A 16,780-nucleotide genomic window follows, 5' to 3' on the forward strand; every position below is an offset into this window, starting at 1 on the left:
ATAATGCATTATCCCTTAAGAAAAAAAATCTAATGCAAACTAGAGCTTAAATCCTTTCAGTTTACACAGTAACTTTTGCACACACATCTGATGCAGTGGTACCTAAAATAACAGGAATAACAACATAAGCACTGAACAGCCTTTATTTTAAAACACACCCATTTATGACATAAAAACAGCTACAGTATGTGCATTTGACCACAAAAACAGAACCCCATATAAATGTCTAAGATAAGTGAAGATTAATAAATAAGCGGCAAGGCTATTCCCATCAAACATAACCTCCTTTGAACATTTACTCTCCCAATCCTGTCCTATGCTTTCCGAGCTCTACCTGATTTAACCCGTGAAATTGACTTTTGTTGGTATTAATTAATGTTAATTGGATCAGTGATGTTAAATAATCATTTGAACTTGAATAAAACCAGTTAATTTAGATTTTACCATTTCTCCCCACTTTTTCCAAACAGAAATGAGTTAAATAAACTTCAGTTACATATTTATTGAAGTAGTGTTTAGAGTTCGCAGTGAAAGTGCACCTTTTATTATGACATAGCCAAAAAATAAATCACTCGTAACTAGGGATGCACGATAATATCGGCACAACATCGGTATCGGCCGATAAAAGCTTAAAATGACCATTATCGGTATCGGCCGATATAAATATTTCTGCCGATGAGCCAAACCGATATTCTCCAAGTGAAATAATTGACCTGTTTTTCAGATGTGAATGTCTGTCTACATTTGTAAAATAATAAATTTATGGTAGAATCAGTACAGAAGAGATACATGGATTTCTCTTCAGTAAAATTAATGTTTAAATTTATCAGTATATATTTGTATATATATCGATATCGGTATCGGCATCGGCCAAAATTATTTAGAAAATATCGGCATATCGAATATCGGCCAAAATCCAATATCGTGCATCCCTACTCGTAACAGTTGCTCTTGACAAGCAGAACTGAATGAATTCCCCTCTTGTGTTGAATGACAGGCTGTGGAAACGGACGCCATGCCCGTCAAACTCTTCTACGACAAATCTCACGATCAGCTGTGGCTGCTGAGCTGGAGAGACCTGCTGAAGTCCCGCTCTACACTGCAGGTGACACTCACAGGGTGGAAATACTGCTTCTGCTTTTGATTCGTCCAGTTAGTTCATAAAGACTCTCAAGCAAATTAGAGCGCTCACACATTCATCATGCCTGAGTGTTCATTCATTGGCTTTATCTGCTAAAAGTCTGTATTTTTTTAATATTTGGTGTTAATGTGTGATGTGCTTGACAAATGCATTTGTGCACCGACTGCAGCTTCAAAACACATTCAGATCCAATATTTTTTTCCTAAAATAGAAATGTCTAAAAATGCTTCGTTTTTAGTAAGGGAACAAAACATCAGGAATTCTTTAAGACCTTCAATATACCCTTTTGTTGTTGTTGTTGTTTGTTTGTTAATTTTTACAATAATTATTTAAGATATATAACCAAAAGGTGACATGTTTCATGCTCTGGTCATTTTGACCGGGTATGGAGTCAAAACAATTTTTAAAAATGATCTATGAAGTTATATTAGTGTCAAACAATATTTTTTTGCCTTTTCCCCAAATCTCAAACAAAATTCAGTGCCAAAAGTGTGTTTGTTCACATTTTTGATAAACATGAATATGATCCCTTCTTCCATCTGAAAGTGAAAAGGTTTATGCAAGTAAAATTAATTTATTTAGTTTGAAAACTTTTAAGTGTAATATTTAGGTTGTTATGATTTTATTTTGTTAGAAATAAATATGTACGTTTCATGAATTTGGACAGTTTTTTAGCAATCTTGAGTAATGAGTTCAAATGAATTGAACTGAATTCCATTTAATACTGGTAAATCTATATATACTGCATCACAGTTTTTTCATTGATAAAAAAGGGGATAAATGCAATAATAACATGGTAACATTCACTTTCACTTGTTAATGAAAAGCTGCTGACTGTATACAATGATCTTTATTAATCTTTGAATCTTAAGTTATGACTGTTTTAGTAAATGAAGATTGTTCGGGTCCAAATGGACCCGAAAAGTGAAAATAGTATACAGATGTTGAATGCATTATGAAGATTAATTTCATACTGTAAAAAAAAATAATAATAATAATTATTATGTTTGTTTGTTTATCTTTTTAAACAGATTATTAGAATGTCTTTTCAGGAAAATAAAATTTCAATTTTTCTACTTCACAATTTCACATTTAACTTGTGGTATTTGACATTTCTTTCTAGTTGTTTGTAAAATATACTAGCAGTTTCTGAATAAAATCGAATGCAGTTCAGTGTGAGCTAGAGCTCCTGACTCGGGCTACAGGCAAATAAGACGCTTTCTGCTTCATGAAGAAAATTTGCCCAGTTCCGGCTTTTTTCTTTGCCAGGTTTGATCCTGGCTGTCCTCATGTCAGCACATGCATCTGAGAAACACACAGCCTCAAAGACAGAGCAAATGAAAGGATTTTTATTTAACAAACAATGTGTAATTCCAGCCCCCATACACATGAATAATTCATGTTTCATTAAATAGCAGGAAAGTCCTCAGGTGTGTTTGCTTGTTCAGCATGCCCACAGAGCGCCAGCCGCACAGAATAATGAAGGCGCTCACTACGAATCACTTAGAAATGCTAAAGAGCACTTTTAGAGGGAAGCTGCATAATCGGCTGCAGGGGGTATGGATTCACACCACAAATAAACGGCTTGATAAGATTTGACTCATTTCGAATGTGAGTAATTGACCCGGGCACGGACGATTTGTCTGGTCCGGAGGCAGTGCTCAACTCGAGAGGTGAAATATCAAACCCATTTTTTAAATAGCTCAATATTCTGAGTCAAACATCTGAACCTGTTTGTCAGTTCATTAGATTAAACAAATGAGGGGAGACAGAGCCACATGTGTGCGCTTGGCTCTGATCCTGCACTCATCACACACACATTCACAAATTAAGAACTCATCGTTTGCATTCATAATCATCTACACTTGTTATGAAGCCAAAAGTGGCCTTTTTTAATCAACTTTCTAAGCGCTTTTACTTCAATCATTGTAAACACTTAACTTAACTTCCAGTAACATCAGATTTTTTTGGTAGTATCTTATGGGTAACAAGTGAAAGTACCTTTAGTAATATATAAGGTCTAATAGCTATCCCATATTTACTATCCTATAATACAAATGGCATGGAAAATGCCTTTAAGAAAATAGAGTAAATGTGTTGAGCACTTATAGTGTACTTAAAAACATGTTTACATTTACCTTTATGCATTTAGCAGATGCTTTTATCCAAAGCGAATTACAGTGCATACAGTGTTTAAACAAAAACTACTAGAAGACATTAATGAAATGTCTGTTTCTTAACACTCCTAAGTAGACTCTTAAAATGTGCACTTTGTAAAAATGCGACCCTGAAAAGAAGCTAGGTGTCACCTTCCGTATGATACATTATAATTAACTGTGAAGTGAGTGGGGAAAACATTCTAGACATAATAAACTACACTACAGAAAGATATACAGAAAATGCATAAATGATATTATAGTTAACAGTAAATTCATGAATGCTGTTATATATATTTTTTTTTAATTTTCAAAGCAAGAGTCATTGAAGATCTTTGATCTTTGTCGGTTTAGTCTAGTCAGATTTAAGCATGGTTGTAACCATAAAAATAATACATTAAAACATTAATAATAATCAATAATACAAATTGCAATGATTTTAATTAAATTAAATATTTTCTGCCAGTTTTTAATGCAAATTAAAATTGCACATACAGTTTTGCACGTCCTGATTTTGCTGAGTTAGATGTGTTCCTATAGGTCAACATATTTTGTTGACCCTGGATCAACATTTTACTCCAAAAATATATTCTTGACCATATCCCTACACCAGGCACGTGCACACATAGACATCAAAGGGGGCTTGAGCACCTGCCCTTTTTATTCCTGGAGAGAAAGTGCCCTTTTTTCTGGGGTGCTGTGTTTTTTTTTTTTTTTTTTTTTTTTAAATAATATATCTTCCTGTTTGTGCACAGCTTCCCTGTCAAACAAATATATTTACTGAAGATTAGTATATCTAAATATCAGGTGAGGAGTTCTGAAGCACTCATTCAAAACAATCAAGTAAGATTTTAAGAGATTTTATTAAGTTAATTAAGTTAAATATTTACTAAGCCACAGAATATTTTTTGAGTGTAGTAGGTTTAAAACAAACTCCATCTAAATGTGGATTTTGAAGGTTTTATTTGATGATGGTGATGATACAGTCCTCCCTCAAATGTGAAACTAAGTCCTTGTCAGTCACCATTTGACAAAGTTTGACAAAGGCCAACAACTGCATAGGCAAAGATGCAGTGGGTCCTGACTCTCTCGAGGCCATTCACACACGAATGAATTATATGGAGGAGAGGAGCAGAAGTTGAAAACAGAGCTCAGGGTTTTTCATGCATCTTTCCCAAACACGTCCACCATGAAGGAGATGTTAAAGACACTGAGAGACAACAGTGGACAGGATATCTTTCCAACACTGGTGGAAATGAATTCCAGTGTCAACAGCAACAGTGGAGAGGTCATTTTCCAAGCTCAAACTGGTTAAAGACACACTCAGAAGCCTATGCACCGAAGAAAGGCTTTCTGATCTCCTCCTGGCTATTGAGAAAGACATTCCTGTAAACCACAGTGAAGTTATAAACATCTACAGGGACATGGCCCCCAGAAGGTTGCCGCTGTAAGGGAAGAAGGAGGAGACAGCCAGGGAATGGAAGTAACAGATTTTATTTTGAAGTAGAAGACCCTTTTTTGTAAGAATTTTATTAAGTTGCTGTATTTTTGTATTTTTTCAATTTTTGCAGTGATTTTTTCAGTAAAGTTAACAAAGTAGCAACAACAACCCTCTTCAGTTTAGAGTGAATATTTGTGTTGATTTAAAAGTGTTATGTGTTCTGATAACACCAAAATAATTAAAATGATGTAGTGCCTTGTGCAAAAAAACAAAAACAAATTATGAGTAAAACACACCCCTCTGCTTGATGCAGTTATTTTGGTTATTCTAAATATATACTTGAAACTAGTGGCATAGAAAATGTTTTCAAACATGCACATTGTGGGATGCTTTCCTTCGCTGCTCTATAAACCTAGTGAATACTAAGGAGACCAGGGTTTCTGTGTGAACTGATTATTTTGTAGACATCTTTTGAAAATTAGAGTTTGAGGAGGATAAAATGATTTAACTTTTTTAATTATTTTTTTTAAAAGGAAGTCAGTGTTGCGTTAATATATATACTTTTTTGTTTTAAAAAAAGAAAAAAAATACGTAATTATGAGAAGTGCCCTTTTATTTCACTTGAGCCCCTGCCCCTCAAAATGTCTGTGCACGTCCCTGCCCTACACCTAAACCTAACCTTAACCATGGGTAATCCCTAAAATCAGAAGAAATGATAGATGATGTAGAGACACTGATGTACAAGCACCAAACACTGATTTTAAGAATAAACTTCACAAAATCTATAAACTGGTTCTTCTTATCTGATTGGTTAATCATGTCTCACTTGGTAAAATCAGGTTCTGCTACACTTTCACAGCTTTCATAACTTGGTTGTAATGTTCTTTTCCCTTTTTTAAATTTTTTGAGGTGATCACTTCTGCCAGCGCGGTGGAGCAGCGTCAGATCGTCCGTGCTCCGTTTGAAAGAGTGGAGGACTTCTACATCCCTCCCACCAACCTCATTATCACCCACGTAAGGTACGAAACGATCGCCGCTGCTCAGCGTGCATGACCTCTGTCAGATTTTCCACATAATTCTTCCAAAAATGGGAAGCAAGCAAATTACGGTTGTAATTAAAAGTGCAGCACTTAATAAATCTGCATAAAGATCATTAACCTGTCTTTGACCATTGTCATCTCAGGTTTGGCTTTGTCTACTTAAAATCGGAGCCTGCGGTGCATAAAATCGACCTTGAGACCCTCCGCCTCATCAAGACCATCAGTCTGAAGAACTACAGCTGTATTCCAGCCAGCATGGCCTACACTCATTTAAGCGGCTACTATTTTATCGAGTGCCAAGTCGAGGACCGTTCGGGTCCGAGCTCACAGCTTCTCATCGACAGCGTAAGCGACGAGGTCATTGGACCCAATCCCAACATCAACGGCCAGCCGTTCATCTCTCCAGATGGCCGCTTCATCGTCTCTGTAGACAAGCGGCGCGGAAAGCTCCAAGTCCAGACCATCTCCTTCAACGGCGAGCTGCGGACGAGTCACGAAGCGGACGTCTCGATTCCCCTCGCAGACTTGGAGTTTCAGCCGTCCTTCACAGAGGCCAACCAGTACATGATCGTGGCCTCTTCGGCGCAGGGCTCCAAGCTGGTTTTCTCAGATCTGGCATCAGGAAGAACGAAAGCCCTCGAGAACGTCAAGGATCCAATTCCGGACACCAGCTGGCCATGGGGAGACGCCAACAGGGTGGTGGTCTCCAGCGGGGTGTTTGGACGCTACTTGGTCACGTCGTCGGCCGAGTCCCTGTTCGTTCTGGACGGCAAACAGAGCAGCCCTCACTGTGAGGTGTCAGACGTCAAGAGAGGGAACACAGTGGTCTGGGTGGGCGAGGTATGAGCGGCGTACCGCGGGCCGGTTCTGCAGAGGATTGCGCCGGCCGACTCGGCCAAAGCTTGGGAAATCCTTTAAGGGATGCCAATGGACTCGATCCTAGTAGTGAGTTAAAAGAACACATGCGGGTTTCTGTATACTGTAGGTACACACACATTCAATGACAAGAAACCTTAAACAACAAGGGAATGAACGTAGACACCCTTCAGTGCAACAGTGAACTAATTTGAGTTTTTTTTGCACTTCCTTGTTAGCAGAAATAGTGTTAGGCAGCAGGCCGGTTAGGTGATGACTGAACTATGCACAATGCTTTTTAAAGTTTGAGTGATTTTCTTTTTTTTCTCAGTGTGTTCACTATAGTCACTGCAGGAAATGTGTCCACATCAGCATCATGTCTCATTTTGTCAGTGTAGAAAACTGTGTTGTTTGCCTCATCCCACTGTTTCCAGAATTCAACAACTTTTTGTTTTACAGTAATTAGTACATCTCTTCATAATAATAAACATCTTACCATTTTCCTTTTTGTAATGAGGTGAGTACTTTTGTCGTCCTCAAAGATCTCTATGTGTGTGTTTGCATTTTTGTGGAGCTACATTTTGGGTACACAGTCATCCCCAAATGTTTGCTAAAGGGACATCATATAGGACAAATCCTACAATACATCTTTGTTTTTTTATTTAAATTATTTCTTTTAGAAATAGGATTTGTGTTAGTGTGTGTTGTTCAGGTTTTCATCAAATGTCCCCAAAAGGATAAAAACCCATTGTGTGGAGCAGGAAAATGGTTTAATAAACCTACTACATTATGTCTTAATGAAAATGCCAAAATGCAGAGGTTTGTGTAAAGGTTGGGGGATAGAAAATATCATTAGCTCAGTTTAAAAACAATAAAAGTCAATGGAAACGCCTGCAATAAAAGAAAAAAATGTGTGTGGATCAGTTTTGCATCAGTTCTATCTGAGCACAAACTTTAGTTTTATTAAAGTAATCCTACATTGATGTATTACATTAAAATGCGAAGCCTGAGAATAGAATAGCAAACAACAATAAAAGAAAAGTATATTCTTGTTAAATAAAAATAGACGGGCAATGGGTTCAACTGTGCTAAAAAAAAAAAAAAACGTATCTAGAGCATGAAAGGCAACAGAAAACCTTCAGTACATTGGACACACATGAACCAGATTAGAGCACTGTTGCACTGAACAGACTATTATCACTACTGAGACAACCGCAAGCACAGCTTTAAATCGTCCTGTTCGACACAAAATGGCTTAACTGGTATTTTGAATGTGCTTTCAAACTCAGTCAGATATGCATGACTACAATATTACTTTAGGAAGCCAGATGGTTAGACCTCAATGAACATTAAACTGGACACAGATCCGACCAATTTAAGGCCCAAACAAATCGAATTAAACTCAGTGGGCTAACAACCGCTGAATAAATGTGCCCTGCATACAGTTTATTAACCATAGAGCGATTTGAGTTTGTGTCCTCTATGTCTGGCTTTTAAAGGGATAGTTCACCCAGAAATTTAAATTTGCTGTTAATGTACTCAAACATGTAGGTGACATTTTTCCTCAGTAGAACATTATGATTTTTAATCGAAACCACAGTCCTTCATGACTCATAAAATGCAAGTAAGCGGTTAAGAGTTAAAAAATAATTTAGGTGAAAAAGATCAGTCTGTGCAAGAAACTGAACATGTAGTCGCCTACATCTTGGATGGCCTGAGGAGGAGTACATTAACAGCAAATTTTCATTTTGGGTTGAACCAGAAAGCTGAATTTATTCCCAGCCATTGTGTACTCAAAGCAGTGTGAGTGGAGGAAATTAATTTAAAAAAAATGTTGTGGGAGGATTCTCCATTAAAAGTTTCAAAATCATGTGACATAAATCTGTTGTTTGTTCAAGACTAAACTAGCTGCACACATTTTGTACAATAATACAGTATGTCCTGCACATAATATGCCGTTATTTTACAATGTCTGCATTATGTGTGTGTGTGTGTGTGTGTGTGCCTGTATTATTTGTTCACAGTTCTTTTTAGCACTGAAATGCCAGCCTGACTTTTGCCAATGAGGCAGAAATGAAGCATCTTGTGCCTCATTGAGTCACATTTAAGTCCACATCCATTTTTCTTCATTATCCTCTTGTCCTCAGCCAGTTTCAGCCTGTTCTTGTGCTCGTCATGTACATTTGTTTTTTAGTGTGTTACAGACTTGTTCAACACCTTAATCTCTGTTTATGTGCATCATTAAAACACTTCTTATTGTGTTTACCTGAACTGCTGGCAAATTTGAGGCACATGAAGTGCTGCGTTTGCAGTTGTTAATCAACAGGTCAAGAACCAAAGGCTTTATTTGTTTCATTTTTAACACTTCATTTAGATTAGATTTGTATTTATCTGATTTATTCCGATATTTTTCTTAACTGAGTTAATTTTTAAATGATTAATAGTATAGCTCTCATGATGTTGGTGTATTTGTTCTGACATACACCCTCATGCTGGCTTTTATTGCCTAATTCTGTATATGTGTAAGATTTGTTTCTCCAGAAGTACATTGTGTATGGTGAATAAAACCTGGTCCTTAAGTGTGTGAGTTAGCACCACTTATTCTCATTAAATTCACATGAATATTACACCAAATGATCTTTCAAACATTTCCATTTCAATCATGACAAAATGCCAAGGGCCTAAACTCATCAATGAGAAATGATTACATGTGTGTGTTTGTTTATATGAAATCATCTTTAACAGTCTTTAGCTGTCTTTGAGCTGGTTAATCTATATCTCTATGCAACACATTTTTCAGCATTAAGGCAATAACTGTTGAAATATTGATGTTTTTCAACGGAGTAATTTTTTTTTTGATGATTGATTGATTGGTTTTGTTTTGTCTTGTAGTGTAGCTGACCACACCAACCAGCAAAGATCTCGTCTAGTTCTCAGCTTGTCTAGTGGTCAAGCAGCACCATGTTCTGTTAATTTGTGTGTGTGTGTGTGTTATGTACTTTTAATTTAATACATCGTAAAATTGTGAAATGTTACACTTTTCAAAATATAGTGGCTTTACTTAATTCACAGATGTGCTTCATGGGATGTAGAACACAGTCTACTAAAATTATTATGACCATGAAATTTCAACTAAGTATCTGTTAACCTGTAACAAACATAAAAAAAAATAAAAATAAAAATTATCCAACAGATTCCTGAGATCCGGATACAGCCAAGTGATTTATTAGCAATGGTTGTATAGATACCTTTATTGTATAATGTAAATATAGTGTTGCCTGGGATATGTATATTTCTTCCAGTTTTACAATAAAAGATGAGACCAGAACGATTTGCAGTGTGTGGCTTTAATGAAATTAAAATCTTTACTAGGAACAACTACGCTTAAGGAAAAAAAAAATGTCACACAGTAATTACTTTTACTGAAATGAGCCTTTCGTTCTTTCACAGTGTACTTTTTTCTCAAATGTAAGTTATGTATAAATTTAAATTCTATGAAACTGGGTGTTGTACTCATCCACTAAGTGAACTTACAGTTAAATAATAATACGTGATATTTTTTTCTTCAGCAGAACCGTAAAGGGTAACACTTTATAATAACTTCGTGCTATTAATCATAAGTTAAGCATTAGGAAACAGTTAATTCATCATTTATAGAACATTAATAGACACTTATAAGCAGTTTATAAATACAGATATAAATGCTTTATACCTGATTTAAAAGCATATTTATAATGTATTTAATAATTGTTTTTTCATACTTTATTAATGATCAATTTATCATTTCTAAATTAAGTATAGCATTATTTACACACCAGTTATTAAGGAGTTGTCAGTGGTTCATAAGATCACTTAGAAATTGTAAGTAAATGATTAATAAACTATTTAAATGTGCATTCATACATCTTTTTATTCAGACATATAGTAATAGTTACTTATAGTGTTAATAAATGGATTATTTACATGTATTTCTACTGTAATTCAGGGTTAATTCAGGTAGTTATAAAACATATGTAGTTGTTAGTTAACTATTTTTGTGAGCTCATCTAAAGTGAGGACTATTTGTGCCTTGTAAAGCTTTTACAAATGAAATTATGAATTATCTGTTACTATTGCTTAATTAATGATTAATAGTGTGCAGTTATTATAAAGTGTTACCCAGTAAAGAAGGTTTAGCTGAATTTCATAAAATGTTATTTAGTAGCTACTGACACTTTGAGAGTCAAAAAAAGCATTTCAGGCAAGAGTTTCAGTTTTTTTTTTTTTTTTTTTTTTGTAGTTTAAGCTAAAAAGCTTCTTATCCGTTCTACAGAAGTCCCCTACATCTTGGATGGCCTGAGGGTGCGTGAATTAAAAAAAAATTTGGGTGAACCTTTAAGTGACTGATTTCCCGTTAAGGGTTACAATCAGACACAATAAGCCTCATTGACAAAATGAATGTACAACAGAAAATCTAAACTTGAAATTTATTAATATTAACGTGAACGGTGGCTATGATCAAATCTCACGTCTGGTCTCAGCTCGTTTACGCAATTTTTTTTTTTAGCCTGAACTTGCGCGCAGCATATAAATCTGGTTAAGAATTGTAGAATGACAGCATTTTGTTAATTTAGGTTATTTTTCTGACCGACACTCGTTAGCCGATCACTGACCAATAAGATTAGAATGTCTTTTGTTTTATTCACAGGCTTTAGCTTTAAATGCTTGAATAGCAGTATAAATAATAGACCATGAGGATTCACACATTGTCACATCATGCACCTGCAGCGCTTCTGTGTCTATAGTCTATAAAAGGAATAAAATAAACAGGAAAACAACAAAATATATAATGGGCTATAATTAACAGATTAACAAAAGGGAAAAAAGTATAGACTACGCTCGTTTTTGTGTCACTCGTAATCCTTTGTATTTATTTTCTTCATATATTTATTTGTTTTGATCTGATTGCACAGGTGTCTGACACTGACACAAACAACATTAGTTCTAACGTTGCCTGACATTTCAGCCATTATCATCAAACTAAACATCAGTCAACCAAACATAAACGTTTATTTTAAAAGGTTCACATTGTCAGCGTGCAACACCCAAACAAACATTTTTTGCACATGTGAAGGATATTACCTGGATATTAGAACATAATTGAAGTATAAAGCTTGGTTTAGGCTACATAATGAATAATAGTTTAGCAACCAAATGTAACAAATACGAAAAAAAGGAAACATTTGGATTCTTGTGGAATGAGACAGGCTGTGAGCTCAATGCCGTTTATGTTCCCTATCTGTCGGTCACTATGAGTTATGTCAAATGACATATGGGGTCTCACTTGGGAGGCCAATCATCTCTGAGTTTAAGAGAAAACGCGAATGAAAATTGGCTAGTGGATTTAACATACCTGAGCCACTCCAAATGCCTACGTGTATAAATAGGCGACAGCTGCATCCACTCATTAAGGTTTTACGCTGAGGAGTCGAGAACATGTCCCGGCAACAGCAAATGGTTTAAGGTTGTGGCATTGGGACATAACGTCTCTGTTCCCTCCATCAGGGAACGAGGGTTACATACATTTCCGAGATGTTCCCTATCTGTCGGTCACTACGAGTTATGTCGAACAACATATGGGGTCCTATGGAAAATGCCACAACCTGAACACCGTCACAACCCTGTGGCACTGCAATTTTGGACAAGCCGTAGCATGTCACAAAAGCTATGCTTAAGGTCGTAACCTTCCCAAAGCCCCAGCGCAAATACACTGACCTTGGTACCGGAAGGCCATGCTGCTGTTCTGTCCACAAAAAGTTAGTTGAAGGGATTTCAAGCTTAATGAAAAATGGTTCAAATCTTCCTTATTTGTTTTTTCCACTTGGCAGAACAATGGGGAAGTGAGCCTTAGGAAAAGGTTGCTACAGAGCACATAGGAGGAGGCCACACTCCGTGTGGAGTGAGCCCTCACCCCCAGGGGGCACAGCTCGCCTTGGGAATGGTACACCAAGGCGATGGCATCCACTAACCACTGGGCCAACTTCTGGTTGGAGACCGACTTCCCTTTTTGCTGACCTCCATAGCATACCAGGAGCTGCTCAGAGCTTCTGAAGCTCTGGGTGCAGGCCACGTTTATGCGAAGCGCTCTTATGGGACATAGCAATGTCAAGGCTGGATCTGCCTCCTCCAGGAGCATTGCTTGCAGTTTCACCACCTGGTCTCGGAAGGGAGTGGTGGGAACCTTAGGCACATATCCAGGCCAGGGTCTCAAGAAAACGTGAGAGTAGGCCGGCACAAACACAAGGCACTCTTCACTAACCGGAAATGCTTGGAGGTCCCGACCCTCTTGATGGAAGTGAGCACGATCAGGAGCGCTGTCTTGAGAGACAGGAATTAAAGCTTGACTGAATCCAGTGACTCAAAGGGACCAAAAGTCCAGAACAATAGAGAGGTCCCAGGAGGGTATCAGGGGTGTCCTTGGAGGATTTAACCTTCTGGGACCCCTCAGGAACCTAGCAATAAAGTCATGCCTCCCCAGGGACCGGCCGTCATGCCATCGTGATGGGCTGCAATGGCAGCCACATACACTTTCAAGGTGGCGAGTGCCAAATGGTGCCAAGCCCCTGAGAGAGGAGGTTCCTTCTCAGGGGTAGTGCCAGGGAGGGGCTGTCACGTGGAGCATGAGTTCCAAAAACCAGGTCCGGGTGGAATGTAAGGCACAACCAAAAGGACCTGTTCCTCGTCCTCCCTGACCTTGCACAGTGTCTGTGTGAGCATGGCTCACTGGGGGAAGTGCATACTTGTGTAGAGCCTGAGGCCAGCTGTGTGCCAATGCATTCGTGCCCAGGGGGGTCTGCCGAGGTGCCATGCCTATCTCGTGACTCGGGAGTGCAACCAGTGCTGAACTGGCCTAATATGAAGCAATCCGAGCGGCGTGACTGTGGCTCAGGATACCATATGCCCCGGGAGCCTCTGAAAGTGTTTCAGTGGTACCACTGTCCTGCCTCTGAAGGAACTCAGGCAGTTCAGCACTGCTGGTGAGACGAACATGCCCAGTTGTGCCCAGTCCCGAAGGAGATGCATGGAGAGGCGTTGCATCTCTTGACCAATGGCGAAAGGGGGCGTCGTGGGTGAGAATGAGGAGGCAGTGTGTCACTCATTGTCAACCCATGAGCTTTGCAACTCAGAGGAAAGGGAAATTGCTCTTTTATTGAAAAAGTGGGTGCCGCCAGCCGATGGACTAGAGGTGGAACAGAAAGAAAAGAAAACTGAGGATTCTCCACCCGGCCCTTCTCTGGGGGAAGGAGTTGCACTGTCTCCGCCAGCTCCTGAAGAACAGTCTTCCACATCTCAGAATTGCCCGTGTCAAGGCCGCTTTGTCGTCTTCCTAGAGGATTTTGTGGCCTTGAAGAACTCTCAGCGTGGGGCGGAGCTGGTGTGGAGGATGCAAGGGGATGGCCACGACGGAATGGTGGCAACCAGAGGATCACGTCGGGACAAGATGTGTTGAATGGCCTCAGTCTGCTTTTGCACCGCCGAGAACTGCTGGGCAAAGTCCTTGACAGTGTTGCCGAAAAGGCCCACCTGGGAGATGGGAGCATCGAGAAAATGTGCTTTGTTGACGTCTCTCATCTCGGGCTAGGTTTAGCCAGAGATGGCGCTCCTGGACCATTAACGCGGACATTGCCTTTCCGAGGGACCGCGCCGTGACTTTCATTGCCCGTAAGGTGAAGTCAGTCGCCGTGCACAGCTCCTGCATCAATCTTGGGTCGGTACCACCCTCGTGCATTGCTTTTAGCGCCTTTGCTTGATGTACCTGCAGGATAGCCATGGCATGCAGGGCAGAGGCAGATTGGCCCGCAGCACTGTAAGCCTTGGCAGCAAGTGCCACCAACAGCTTACAGGCCTTGAACAGGAGACACGGACGATTCCTCCAAGTGGCGGCAATTTTCGGGCACAGGTTCTGAATACCGTTAAATTTTAAATATTTGCTGTAGACTGAGGGGAACTAAATAGGCTATACTGTTAGAAATATACTTTTTGGATTGGCAGCTTACAAATGTTTCATGAATCACACACAATCTCTGTCATAAGTCTATTTGTGCATATGGATCTGCGCTCATTTCTACATTAGATTGATAAATGAGGCGTCAATAAAACTATGAGCACAAATGCATTGAGGATCATTCTGACAGTGATTACCTGAACATCTTGACTTATGAATGGCTTCTGCACAGAGGTCAGCATTGACAACCTGCTAAAATCTCACTTCCTTTACTGAAGCCTTCCTTTACTCCAGCTCAGCTTAATCTATACGCTTTAGTGTTTGACACACTCCTCAGTCTGAAGTAATTATTCACAACATCTCACAAGTGAAAGATGCTGTCAATAGGCCATCCATCACTTTCGCTGCGGACACACAAACCGCTTTCTTGCAAATAAATCTACAGTCTATGTCTACAGTTTTCACGTTAAGATTCTGTACTTTCTCTGATCCGCTGAGAAAGTACACCAAAAAGACAGATGGCATCGAAGTCTTTAACTCTTCAAATCAAATGTTACTTTGATAGTATTTTGCTTTTAACAAAAATGGATATAAATAAAAAGTAAATGAAGCCTACTTCCCTGACAGTTAAGCGCATTTCCTTTCCAGAGTTTAAATGTACATATGTGTGTCATGTTGCATATTTAGTAAATAACATGTATCAAAATAATTTTTAAGAGATTTTAAGTTAGTATTTAAATAAGGTTCACTTTTCTCTGTGATATTGCCGGCAGATATAAAGGAAATTTTGTTCTATTTTACAACTCATTAACAGTAGTAAATCATATGTTCTGTCAATGCACACATCTGCCACCCTCACACGAACATAAAACAGCCTGAATTAGACTTGAATTAATCTTCTGACTGGAATAATAACATGAGATCAACGGCATGAAGGCTTCTATTGGACTGATTCACTGAATCAGAAACTCAGTGAATGATGGATTAATGCAGGATTCTCACACACAACTGCAGTTTGTATTGTAATGAGCTGTGACTGTGAGCTCTGGTTATCCACCCCCAGCATATAAGCAATCAGAAGACATAGCATTTGAAAGTTATACACATAAAAACAAATCAGTGCAACTACAAAAATAAAAATGCATTCATGCTGCAGTGCATGCTGGGATCCAGGATACTACTGTAGAGATCACATTATTATAATTGATGAGCAACGTGTACGATATCAAACCACTACTGTTAAAATAACTGTGAAAGTGTGATTACTAGCAGCTACAAAATGGCATGTCTATTCACACTAAATGCAAACAGCCCCCATTCTGCACAAAGGCGATTTAGACTAACTCACCCTCCAAGAAACCCATTTAGTAACAGGATTAGTGTCTTGAGGAGTAAAGATAGTGGATTTAGCTTTTATTGCAATCGACCTAACTTTGAATGCACCTTTTTTGATCTCATAATAGCTCAAAGGGTGATTATTTTAAAGTAAAATTAGAAAAATGGCAATAAAGTGCTTAACGGGTATTCAATAGAGCTATAATTGAAATTGGATGTGGTTTTCTCATGTTGATCATGTTGTTATCATGCTCACCACGTCGATCCCTTCCTGGGGATTATTATACAACGTTGCAAAATACAAAACAGAAAGAGCAAAGCCTTCAGGAAATGTAAAGTTAAAAAAATGAACCTTATAAACCAAAGCATGTGATGGGAGAAAATACAGTGAGACGTGAAAGACCACATGATGCATGTGTATAACACTTTTGGGCTTACAGTTATGTGAAGGTCAACTTAGTAGACCAGCAGTACATTAATATCATCCGTAACACAGTCTGTCAAAATGGCTGGAAAACTAAATTCAAATTTTGTACTTAAATATTATCAATATTCAAATTATATAAGAATTTAAAAGGCATAATGTCAGTAAGGGGAAAAAAGCTTTTGACCTCTCTCCTGAGGCCACAGAGGGCGCATCGAGCAAAATATGAATAATTGCCATTTAATCAAAGCAATAAAATAACATGAAAAAGGTTCATGTTGAAAAGAATGTTTATAAACCACAACAATTATAAACAAAAAAGCATTTTGTGTGCATGCATATTTTAATACAAAGGGACGAAAGCCTGTCGCACAGAGAACTTTCATTTAAAAACATAAGAGCAG

The 16,780-nt window shown here is 38.3% G+C and overlaps 1 protein-coding gene across 1 annotated transcript in view; it reads left to right on the top strand.

Moving 5' to 3' along the window:
• The window catches only part of LOC113063839 (follistatin-related protein 4-like), a 168,721-nt gene extending 158,768 nt beyond the window's left edge, over positions 1–9,953 (top strand). Inside the window, exons 14-16 of the mRNA XM_026234207.1 lie at positions 998–1,105; positions 5,648–5,757; positions 5,922–9,953. Of these exons, the coding sequence (XP_026089992.1) occupies positions 998–1,105; positions 5,648–5,757; positions 5,922–6,624 (921 nt within the window). The 3' untranslated portion in view covers positions 6,625–9,953. The remainder of the gene's footprint in view (positions 1–997; positions 1,106–5,647; positions 5,758–5,921) is intronic.
• The last annotated feature ends 6,827 nt before the right edge of the window (positions 9,954–16,780 follow it).

This window comes from Carassius auratus, chromosome 46 (genome assembly GCF_003368295.1).
Source record: "Carassius auratus strain Wakin chromosome 46, ASM336829v1, whole genome shotgun sequence".
Lineage (NCBI taxonomy): Eukaryota > Metazoa > Chordata > Actinopteri > Cypriniformes > Cyprinidae > Carassius > Carassius auratus.